Source organism: Condylura cristata, unplaced genomic scaffold, assembly GCF_000260355.1.
Source record: "Condylura cristata isolate star-nosed mole 26May11 unplaced genomic scaffold, ConCri1.0 scaffold00012, whole genome shotgun sequence".
Lineage (NCBI taxonomy): Eukaryota > Metazoa > Chordata > Mammalia > Eulipotyphla > Talpidae > Condylura > Condylura cristata.
In genome coordinates, this window is record NW_004567113.1 from 29854070 (window position 1) to 29866369 (window position 12300).

The following is a 12300-nucleotide window of genomic DNA, read 5'->3' on the forward strand; positions in this document are numbered from 1 at the left end:
GACCATTTTCAGTATCCACCAAGACTGAGAATTATAACAAGAAAATCTCCAGGTGGTGAAGATTCTAAGACTTGGAGTGGTAGCTGATGAGCAGCTCACTGACTTGCATAGTCCTTCTGAGATTGCTAAACAGATTACTTCCATCACAACTGAGCCAGGAGCTGAGATTGAAATCACCTTGGCAGATGTGTAAGTCAACTTATTTATTTATTAATTTTATACTCAAAAGGGCAAGTTTATCATAAAAGAGGAAAGAAAGGACACCTGCACAGACATGAACAGGCAAACTTCTGGGCTATCTTAAGCCAACCTTTTCCTAAGTCAAAAATCACTTTATATAGAGAGAGATGGCAAGCAATTATCAACTTAGTAAAAAGGTTGGCTATGTATATGTGTGTATGTATATAAATATATACGTACATATTTATATATAACTACACTAAATGAAAGAAGCCAGATGCAGATACAGAATCATGCAATCACATATAGCATAATCCAATTTATATTAGTTGTTCAGAAAAGGCATAAATGTGTGCAGACGGAAAATGGATTGGTACCTGCCTGGCTTTGTGTGGGATGAGGATTACTACTAATAGAATGAGGGATTTGGGGGGTGTGATAAAAATATTATAAAACTGGATTGTATGATAACTATAGATCTTGGGAAGCATTACTAAAAGGCATTCAATCATATGCTGCCCATCCTCACTTATCTCCGCAAGGTGACCAATGTGGAGACTGCAGCCCTGAGGAGCTAAGGCTGGGTTCCTGGGTTCCTGGTGCCCACGACTTGGAGGCCTTGTCAGCAGGGTTAACTTGGAGTTTACTGAGAATATGTACTGAGAATGGGCAAAGTTAATATGTAAAAGAAGCCAGATATAAAAGAAAAAAAAGCACTTTAAGGTATGGTTTCTTTTACTCAAGTCCAAGAATAGACAAAATTATCTATGGTACTAGAAGCCAGAAATTGTTTGCCCTGTGGTACAAGCCAGGAGTTATTGGCTGGGAGGCATTAGGAGGGGCATTTCTAGGATGATGAAGTGGTACAGAGCCATATCTTATTTTGGTGGTGGCTATCCTTGCAAAAGTGCTACGATGTTAGCTCTCATAATACTGAGTACATATGCCTGCATTTTATGCAAATTCCATGCTCATTAAAAGCATAAGAAACATTTCATAATATTATGAAAACATCCAATTCTGAACTCACTATATAATGAGTTTGTTTGAATTAACATTTAAACAGATGCCACTCATTGTCCTTAATTGATATGTTTCTCAGGTCTTTTTCTTTTTTTTTTTTTAATATGTTTAATCTTTAGGTAGTATGTATTTTCTTCATACATTTCATTTACTCTAACTTTTCAGCACTTTACTGGGAAATAATTTACATAAAATGCAAATTGCTCAGGGTAGAACTTGGTGACTTTTTAAATTTGTACATGTACTTCTAATTGAAAAAGTACTTTAACGCCCAATGTGAAAAGGCGAGAAAGTAAAGTAAAAATTACACTCATTATTTTGCTGTATTTCTTTTATTTTGGAATTGCTTCTTCTTCCATGAAATATGTAAGTGTAGTATTTTTAAAGTATCCCCCCTTATTCATAGTGAATACACTCCAGTATCCTGAGTGGTGCCTGAAGCTGTAGATAGCACAGAATCTTATTTATTGTGTTTTTTTTCCAATTCATAGTTACTTATCACAAAAGAAGTATAAATTAGGTACAGTAAGAAATTAGCAACAATAATGAACAATACAATAAAACAACTATAACACTATACTGAAATAAAAGTTAAATAAATGTGGTCTCCCTCTTGTTCTTCCTTTCTCAAAATATTTTATTGGAACTAATATTTTCAGACTGAGGTTGACTGAGGGAAACTGAAACCTCAGAAAGCAAGACTACAAATAAGAGAACTCTGGTTTATTATTATTATTATTATTATTATTATTATTATTAGGGAAGTGATCAAATTATAGCTATAACTCTATAATTAGTCTAAATAAGATACTGAATATAATGTAATATATAATAATACAATAATGCAACCATATTGAATTGTGAAGCTCCAAGCGTACTGTATGATGCTACTCCATCACAGCCTGATTGAAGTGATTATTTGGCAAAGTGTATGGAAGTATGTACCTGACCTTGTGATGGGCTTGTTTCAGCCTCTGGATATTCACTAACCTGGGTATTTGCTCAGCCTTTCCTAAGAATTATAAAGTTTTTATTTTTGTATCCAGGTGAAATGATGCTGCGTTACTCCACACATAGACATGAAGTCACTTTCCAGTCACTTCTCAGTTTGACAAGAGACTGTGCACTCTTTCCTTTGACATTTTCAAGTTCTGAGTATGTTTTTGTGAGCATGAAGTCATGTTTGAGCATATTTTTTGATCTACAGTTATTGTAAAATGTAAAATGACTTACTCCATACAAGGATTTAAAAAAAAAATAGTTTTCATGTTACACAGGGTTTTAGAAACAGTTTCCATGTAACATCTGAGGCATTGATTTTTCTGTTATCTCCTAAACTCCCATGTAAATGCCAGGCTTTGTTGAAGCAGAAGATGCTATGTTAAATGATGGGGACCTTGGGGCTTGGGTATTATTTTTATAAACAGCATTTTTTTTCTGGGAAAGAAAAGGTCACAACATTTCTAAGAGTGTTTCTTTGTGTGGGGTTTGCTGTTTACTTTCTTGAGCTATAATGAGATGCAGTTTATCTGTCAGCAAACATGGCTTTCAGAGGATGTGGAAATGCAGTAAAATCAGAATAAAGCAAAGCAGGTTATCCTAATGTGACTTTTGAATAAAAAGTTATTTTGTTTTCCGAATAGTTTTGAAAATAATACCAAAAAGATGAAAAAACAGTCAAAGGCAATTTAATGTTCTTGAAACTTTGAGTCTTTAAAAAATAAAATAGTGCTGAAGCAATTGATCATCCATAGGTAAAGAAAAATGAACTTGGACCTAAATCTTACCCCTTATGTGAAAAGTAACTTAAAGTTAATCATAACTTGAATATAAAATATACAACTTCAAGGAAAAACAGGAAAAAATCTTCAGACTCTAAGACAAAGTGAAAAATTCTGTCTAAACACCAAAAGCAAATTTCTTAAAAGGAAAATTTTGATAAACTGGATCTCATCAAAATTTACTATTTTCCCCCTGTGAAATATATTGTGAGGGGGAGGAAAATTCAAACTACTAACTGTAAGAAAATATTCATGAGTTGCATAGCCAATATAATTTTTTTTTATCTAGAATATGTAAAGAATGCTCAACTCTCTAACAGAAAAACAAGAAATAACTCAATTAGAAAATGGGTAAAAGAAGGCCTCCCTGGTGCCCTGGGGGTTAAAGCCTCAGCTGTCAAGCTATCACAGCCATTGCAACCTGAATTCTAGCCGGGGCAGGGAGGTGACCCACCTGGCACAGCAGACCTCTCCTGTCTCAAGGGCTGCCCTCCTCAGCAGTGTATGTTGTCAGGCTGCCTGCTCTGCTCCCAATTCTGCCTCTGGTGAATCCTCTCACATCTAGATCTCTGGCCCTCATCCCGGTTCTTTTCTGTATAAATAATTTTTTTTAAAGGAAATGAATAAAAGACATGAACATACATTTCACTGGCAAAGACACACAGATGGCAAATAAGCAAATGAAAGATGGAGCATCTCAAGAACTCTGGAGGAATGCAGCTAAACCCACAATAATATATAGAATATGGATATCAGAATGGCCAAAATAAAAAATATTATAATAGTAAATTCTGGATGGAATAAAGAGAAACTCATTGTTGATGGGAAAGTAGTAGGGTGTAGCCACTCTTAATAGAAAAGTTTATTAATCTCATAAAATCCAATAAGCACTCATCATATGATCCAGAAATTGCATGCTTTGACATTTATTTCAGGGAAATGAAAATGTGTAAACACAAAAACCTAAACATTCAACTTCATAGTGTTTTTATTCATAATATCAAAAAAAAAAAAACTGATGCTCTCATGGATTTGAGTTAAATGGAATGTAATAAAAAGGAACTTGGCACACACAACTTGGATAGATCTGAAGAGAATTATGATGAGAGAAAAAAATTCTTCCAAGATAACACACTATAGGGTTCCATTCATATAATATTCTTAAAATAGCCAAATTAGAGTGAAAAAAAATGGCTGCTAGGGTTAGGGGAGAGGGGCAGGGAGCGGGCATGCCTACAAGAGCAGCCTACGTGACCCTTGTGGAGGTGGTGTTCTGTGTCTTGGTTGTGGTGGGAGTTACAAGAATCTACATGGCTGATAAAATTACGCAGAAACACATGCACACCAGAACATGTAAAGCTGGTAGAATCTGGGGCCTTCCTTGGTGGCACAATGGGTTTAAAGCACAGCACTGTGAAGCTATCTGCAGCCACTGCAGCATGAATTTGATCTCAGGCCAGGCAGCTGACCCACAAGGTGCAGCAGACTTCTCCTGTCTCATCCACTACTCCCCTCAGCAGTGTATTTCACTCAGTCTGCCTGTTCTGCTCCCCATTCTATTATTGGTGAATCCTCTCATCCCCCAAACCTCTGGCCTATACCCCAGATCTGTATGCATAAATAAATCAATCTTAAAAAAAATAACTGGTAGAATGTGAAAAAGCTGTATAAATTATGTTATTCTTCTGACTTTGATACAATATAATAGGTGTGCAAGATGTTACCTCTGACTCAAATTAAGAGAAGGGCATTTAAGAACTTTCGGTATATTTTTTGACAAGTTCTTGTGAATCTAATTATTCCAATTAAGTTTAAAATATTTCTGACACTTGGATTGTGTGCTCACTGTGTGGCATGTCCTTGCACAGTCACAAACTGACAAGACAGTGCTTACTGAGAAGTGTGGTTGGTAAAAGAACATTGTAGTAATCTGTTCCTCTCCTTCTTCTGCCCTCCTGAAGAACTGGTAGGTCTAGGTCTTGAAAGTTTTATATAACAATATTTCTATATTTACTTTTATTTTCTGCATAATCTTATTGACTCATTGATTTCAGTTTCTACAGTCTCACAAGCTGACTAGAAAGAAAAGGAACTAGAACCCATGCGTATTCTAAGCAATGTTTTTATACAGTGAAAGATAGTTTCTTCTACTAAAGCAGTTTAAGAATGCAAGACCATTTATACAGCAGACATATGCTTAAAGGTCATATATTATTATAAATTTTTTGATAATAACATTCTTTCCTTATTCATTTATATGTATTTTTGGTGACCACTATGTGCCAACCATTTTTAACAACACCAAAACATGAGATAATAGAACAATACAAATATCAATGTAAAGTATTTTTAAAATGGCAAGAGATTAAAAACCTGACACAGAGCTCTTATTCTAGTAAATATAGGCAAAAAGTAAACAAACCAACACAATATAGATAAAGGATCTAGTGTGGTGTACCAGGAGGTAATACACACTAAAGAGAAAAAATAAAGCTTTGTAAAGCAGATTGGAGGTGCTGAGTAGACAGGTACTGTTTATTATCAAGTAATCAGGGAAGGAAGGTATCATCAATAAGGTGACATATTATCTGCTTTGAATGTCCTACTCAATTAGAATTAACTTGGTAATCCTGAAGGTCTGTATTTTGAGATAAGGTAATAATGATGTGTTGGGGTAAGATAGTCGTTGGAGGCAATTTTTAGTTATGTGTTTAAAGAGGATAACAGTACAGAGGATGAGAAAAAGAAGTTCAAGTTCATTTTGATTGATCAACTACAATTGCCACAAATCAATCAATTATTGGCAGTTGAATGAATACACATTAAATATGGATATCATGACAAGAAGCCAGGGACTATCTGCTTGGAAACCTACTCAGTAAAGGTTTAACTTATTAATTTTTCTCTAAGAAATAAATATATTGTCTATATCTGTTTTTTCCTATTAAACTATTTAAAAACTGTAAAAATAGTGGCCCTCCCTGGTGGCACAGTGGGTTAAAGCACAGCACTAAGTAACTAAAGCCACATCAGCATGAGTTTGATTTCCGCCTGCCCTGGAGGTGACCCACGTGGCACGGCAGACCTCTCCTGACCCGCCCGCTGCTCCCCTCAGCAGTGTACTTCATCAGTCGGCCTGTTCTGCTCCCCGCTCTGTCTCTGGTGAATCCTCTCACCACCCCTGCACCTCTGGCCTGTACTCCAGTTCTGTATGCATAAAATAAATAAATCTTTAAAAAAAACTGTAAAAATAAGAATGAATCTTAGATTGAAAGCAGCTTTCACCCAAAATCATACTAATGGGTGAAAACATAGAAAAAGGACCAGTGATTAATTTTATTGAGAAAGAAGATTGAAACAAAGAAAATAATCTACTCACCACTGGCTAATTTTATTCTTCTTGTAAATTTCTTTAAATAATGTCAGCTAGTATTTAATTTAGAGCAACATGTCATGCATACCTATACAATTTTCAGCATTTCATATCTTATAATCCACTTAAAAATCAGAGCTAAAATTTTTAGAGACACTAGAGATAAAAGAAGTACTGATTACTCCTTTTATGTCACTAGCTGAAATGTCACTTTTTTATAATCAGAAACTTAGTCTTTTTTGAATATTTAGTTTTTTTTATAATATAATAGTTTTTTTTACATCATTTTGTACATTTTTTTTTCATCTCAACTGTGATACCTATGGGTTTCTGAATATTTAGCATTTTTAAAGATCAAATTAAACCAATTATTTTCTCTCCATTTCTTTCAATTATCTTTCACCAAATACAATAATATTCTTTTATTTTGAGTATATCTTTGTAAGAAAATTATGTACTTTTTGGTAAATACCAACCAGGTATCTTTAGAAAATACAATGTTTTGATTCATTTTAAAATAGGTTGCAAATCAGCCTACCAATAAAAAAGGTTAAAAATGAACTTTGTAAAATAATTAAAATTACTCTAACTTTCCTTGCCTTTTTATAGGTATCGCTATAGGTTCCATTTTTATAAAACCCCATATATATGGTATAACTCATTTTCTGCTAGTTGTGCCCAAAGAGTTTTGCAAATATGTCAAGAAATTATAATAATTTTTTGTTAGTATGAACTAATATTTTGTGATTTAAAGAACAAAGAAAGGATTCTTTCTTCAATAAATTGGAATAGTTTCAATATCATGTTTCAAGTTAGCAACAACAGTGCAGTTTTGTTTTGTTTTTTTTTAAAGATTTGTTTACTTATGCATACAAGAACCTGGTACAAACTAGAGGTACAGGGGATGAGAGGATTCACCAGAGACAGTGGGGAGCAGAACAGCCAGATAGACCCAAATACACCACTGAGGGGAGAAGCTGGTGAGACAGGAGATGTCTGCTGTGCCGTGTGGGTCACCTCCAGGCTGGGGATTGAACTCCTGCTGTAGTGGCTGTGGATAGCTTCATAGTGACAGCTTCATAGTTCTGTGCTTTAACCCCTTTCACCACCAGAGAAGGCACAACAGTGCAGCTTTTCTATCATGGTTTTACTTCACACAGTTACATCTAATCTTGTGGCCACAGTGTAGCTGCAAAAAAATATTGACTTTGTTTTTAAAAAATTTCTTACTACTTTTCTCAAAAAGAATTCATCTCTAAAGGATCTGTGCGACTTTCGAATTGCCTCTCAACATTCCCTGGAGCGTGCCTGGAGAATTCATTGACCGTGTCTCCAAACCACAGCTCCTCCTGACCCCAAAGGACTGAAGAGATGAGACCTAGCAACTTCTGCAAAAAACATTACCAAGAATGTCTCTTGGGCATACACATTTTACATCTACCATCAGCCCACATCACAGTCACTATATGTATTGCATGAACCTGAAAACAACCTCAAAGGGAAGGACTTTTAATAATGTCTCTTATTTAATAATGTCTCTTATTTCTTAAATTGCATTAGTTTTATCAAACAGTTCAAGAAAACAAGTTTCCCTCTGCAAAGTTGCCCTTCTTACAACTTTGTGAGAGGTTATGTCACTTTCAGAGCAAGTTTATTTTTCTTTTTTAAAAAAAATTTTTTTTACATTTATTTATTTGTGCATACAGAACTGGGGTACAGGCCAGAGGCTCAGGGGCGGTGAGAGGCTTCACCAGAGACAGAGCGGGTAGCAGAACAGGCAGATCGACAAAGTACACTGCTGAGGGGAGCAGTGGGCGGGTCAGGAGAGGTCTGCCACGCCATGTGGTCTCCTCGAGGCAGGCGGGAATTGAACTCATGCGGAAGTGGCTTTAGCTTCTCAGTGCTGTGCTTTAACTCGCTGTGCCACCAGGGAGGGACCGCAAGTTTATTTTTCTACAACTGAATGTCTTAAGAAACTAAATATATTCAGTCTTTGGGTCATGTTTTTTTAGTACTCATTGTTCTTTTGTTGCCTTTTCTTAGAAGAATATTTCCACTATGGTGTAGTTCATCCAAAAGTCCTCTGAGTCAAGAGGTTTTCCTGGAAACAGAGAGGTTGATATCTACACAGTTTGGAGAGACAAATGGAAAAGGAATAATTAAGAGTATTGGAGTGACTATAAAACTAGTGTTCAAGGAGAAGGCGAACAGCTCTCAGGTGGGAATTTAATTCAGAAGACAAAAAAAAAAAGTTTGTGGAGAGACTAACCCCCAGTTATATGGTAATTTCCTGTAACCAGCACAATGACCTTCTACCTTGTACTTGACCTCTGTAGTTCCACAGTTGGCTTCCATACCGAGTCTTATTTTGAGACCATAGGCTAAGTTAAGGCATTGGAGCAGTTTTCTTTTCACTTCCATAACTAAGCAGAGCTTTAATTCTTTAGTATTACTAACCTTAAACAAAAACTTTTCACTTCAAGTTGAAATTAGGGCAGTGTTCCTACATTTCTTCATGTGTGAACACAGACGGTAAATGTCAGGAAAGTGGGAAGATGTATGATAGAGAGTAGGTGGTCTTAAAGGAAATAAAAGAGAATAATCAGCTTTTTGTTCTATAAATCTTAAACTGATACTGACATAATAAGTGCTTCCTGAATGAATAAATGGAAATCCTGTGAAACATTCAAAGGGAAAGGATTACCAGTGTCCACTTTCCATTTCTAGATAATGATGCTATTCCTAATTAGCAGTAAACCAAGTTGACTATAAAGACTAACATCTCCAACTAGGTTTTATGAAGTATTTTTTGCCCTAAAAATTTATAGTTATAGTGAATGACTATAGTTATTGGTGCAGACAAAAATGCCTTTACAAAGTGCAAGAGAGGGATTTCATAGTTACCAAGAACATCCAGGAATAGCAAAATCTGTATATTTCAAGCCAAAACATAATTGAACTTTTCTTATGTTAAATTGCAGACTGCCAACATCCAATGCAATATTCGTCATCATATCTGCTGTGGAAGCCTTCTTTTTAAAAAACCTGATATTTAATTAACAGATAAAATTTAACCTTTTAGGCTCATTTTTAGTATATTCATAAGATTGTGCAACTCTCACCACTGTTGGACACCCTCCCCAGCCCATTTATTAGTAGTTATTCCCACTCTCCCTGACCCCTAGAAACCGCTGATCATTTTTTGTCTCTATTGAGTTACCTATTCTAGATATTACATATAAATGGGATCATATCCTATGTAGTCTATATCTGGTTCTTTCATTCCGCATGTTTTTGAGGTCCACCTATGCCATTGAATGTATTAGTACTTTACCCTTTTTCTGATTCTAGTTGGACTTCTGCAATGTCCTCCCCCCATCCCTACTTCTAATGGGGTTCTACAGAGCCTTCTCACCACTAAAGCCAGAATTATCTTTGAAATGTAAATTCCATCATCTTACTCTTGTTCTTAAAATCCTTCCCAAACCTTCCCATTTTTCTGTGAGAAAAAACTGAACTTCTTGCCATGACCTGCAAGGATCATCAAGACCTTTCTTTACCTGTTTTTCTGATCTCATCTCCCCAGTCAATACTCACTCTGCTAGGTAAATTGACTTCCTTCTGCCCTTGACCCTTTCAAGCTTGTTTCTGCTTTAGGGCCTATACACGGGATGGTTCCTTTGCCTGGCATTATTTTTTCACAGCTCTGCCCATAACTGCTTTCATTTGATCATTCAGTCTGTCCACACTATGTCCTCAGAGAAGTAAGCCTGGGTGACCCTGACTCAAGTATCTGTCTCCCAGTCCCCTGTCACTTCCTATTTCTTTTATTACCTTGTTTTAATTTCTTTACAGTATTACAACTACCTGAAATTGTTGTGTTCCTCTTTGCTGTTAATGTGCTTCTCCTTGAAAATCTGTCAAGTGAGTGAAGGTAGAGATTTTAACAATGTTACTGCTGAATCCTAAACATTCAGAATGGCACCTAGATTCAATCAATATTTGAAGGAATGATGGTGATCTCTTGCTCTGAACTTGTAAGTCTTCCAGCCTCTGGAAGCTCAGAAGCCCCTACTCTCAGTTCCTAAAGCTGAATCTCTTTACCTACTAATAATCTTCACTATTGCCATCTACTGCCTGACAGGATTTCTGTCTCTTGCTGATGCACCCATTCTCGTGATATTCAGCCCTCTTCTCTTTCTCATGCCTTCCATATTGACTTTCCGGTCATAAGCTAGCCATCTCACCCATCTTCAAGTTCATGATCTAATTGAGCCCTCATTGTAATAGGTTGTAATCAGGAAGCAAATTACAATTTCTAATTTGTGGTCAAGAATGCAAGAGATAAGTAAGAGATAAGTAAGAGCATGCAGAATCAAACTCACTCTTAGGCCGAGTAAGTGGATGCTTTTGACACTACACTACACCTAATAGTAGTTAAGTATGTACAATCTCAGTTTAAATAAACGTGAACTTCTAGGTACAGATTACAATGTCTATAAATAAATCCTTAGTCCTGCAATGCAGGATCTGAAAAATAGATTCTTTGAGATATTTGGACAAAAGGAGACTTTCATAATTATTATCCTTTCATTTAGTCACTTGTGAAATTTCCTAACTCTGTTAGTGCATAGAAAAATCCTTATCAACTATGTCTCCCCCATCCTCCACCAATTATCCAATCTTGTAATGGTGGTATTACTATTAGTCTGCAAATCTTTTTTTATGTACATCTTCAAAAACAACAATTCATATACAGAGTAAAGAAAAAGCATTAAATAGGAAGTTTTTGCTGCACATTTAACTAACAAAAGTTCTGTTTCTCAGGAGAGAGAAGACTGACTTTGTGATCAGAGAAACCCCTCAGGCTATTTAAAGCTGTTTAGTGAAGGGTTAGGTGTACATTCTGGCTAAGGCTGTTAAGCCTTAAAGCAACATAGGACAAAGCAGAGGAATGATTTAGTCATGAAGCAGATAAGTAGGCTTTTTACTGGTGAGAAAACAATAATAGTTAATACATTTGTAAAAAGCAACTCAGCTTCATTAGTATTAGCAATTGCAAGTTAAACCCATGATGAGATATCATACTCACTAGACTTTTACAAGGATGGATAGCAATAGAAACTTCATGCAAATTGGTACAACACATTGGAAAAACAATTTAGCATTTAACTACCTTTTCTCTTAAGGCCTAAAAACATTTGGGTACAAGAACAGAACTAGAGCAGCTTGTCTATTGAACTCTGTGCATTCAGTAACAATTCCAGAATACATAAGGCATTCTGTAATGGATAGGGAAAAAAATGGACACGGTTGTGCCAGGTTTTGAGTTTCCCAAAGACCACCATGAAACCAATTCTGATGCAAAGCACATGAGAGTCTTTATTGGAAGCTGGAGCCTGGGCTCCCAACCTGCACCAAGGCAGCCTCCGAAGTTGAGAGCCCTGAGTTGAGAGCCCCGAGCTCAGGGAAGGCAGGGTTTTTTATTACTGAAGAAGGGAGTTTCAGCCCAGCAGAGGGGAGTTTATGCTCAGCAGTACATTGACTGGTGGACATTGAACAAAGTTATCCTGTCTTAACCTGGTTGATCTATGCATGTAAGATGTGACCTTCACTACTGGGCTGGCATACCTTAGGACATCTGGCATTTTCCTGATTTGTACTGGTTACTTGCCTACTTGCTAATTGGCTGTTGCTATGGGATGAGCAAGATTAGGACATTCATAGTTAAACTCAGCCTTGGCACCTTGTTGATAACCGAAACTTAGGCCTGGCTGGTTCAGAAGCATTTTGAAGCCTGTCAGGGCGTCAGTTTGGTCTTTCAGACACCCCAACCAGAAAAAAATAGTCAGAAGAGATAAGTAAGCAGAAAAAACTTGTCATGTGTGAGTTGTTTTTCTTGCTGGCATGCTGGTGGTAACTTCCATTATTTTCAGGTGTCTC

General features: G+C 36.3%; 1 protein-coding gene across 1 annotated transcript in view; it reads left to right on the forward strand.

The window, feature by feature from the left end:
• Positions 1-11810, forward strand: part of LOC105853537 — a 102839-nt gene extending 91029 nt beyond the window's left edge. The window contains exons 15-18 of the mRNA XM_012724020.1: positions 8401-8575; positions 9709-9799; positions 10213-10281; positions 11653-11810. Of these exons, the coding sequence (XP_012579474.1) occupies positions 8401-8575; positions 9709-9799; positions 10213-10281; positions 11653-11810 (493 nt within the window). The remainder of the gene's footprint in view (positions 1-8400; positions 8576-9708; positions 9800-10212; positions 10282-11652) is intronic.
• Positions 11811-12300: the final 490 nt, after the last annotated feature.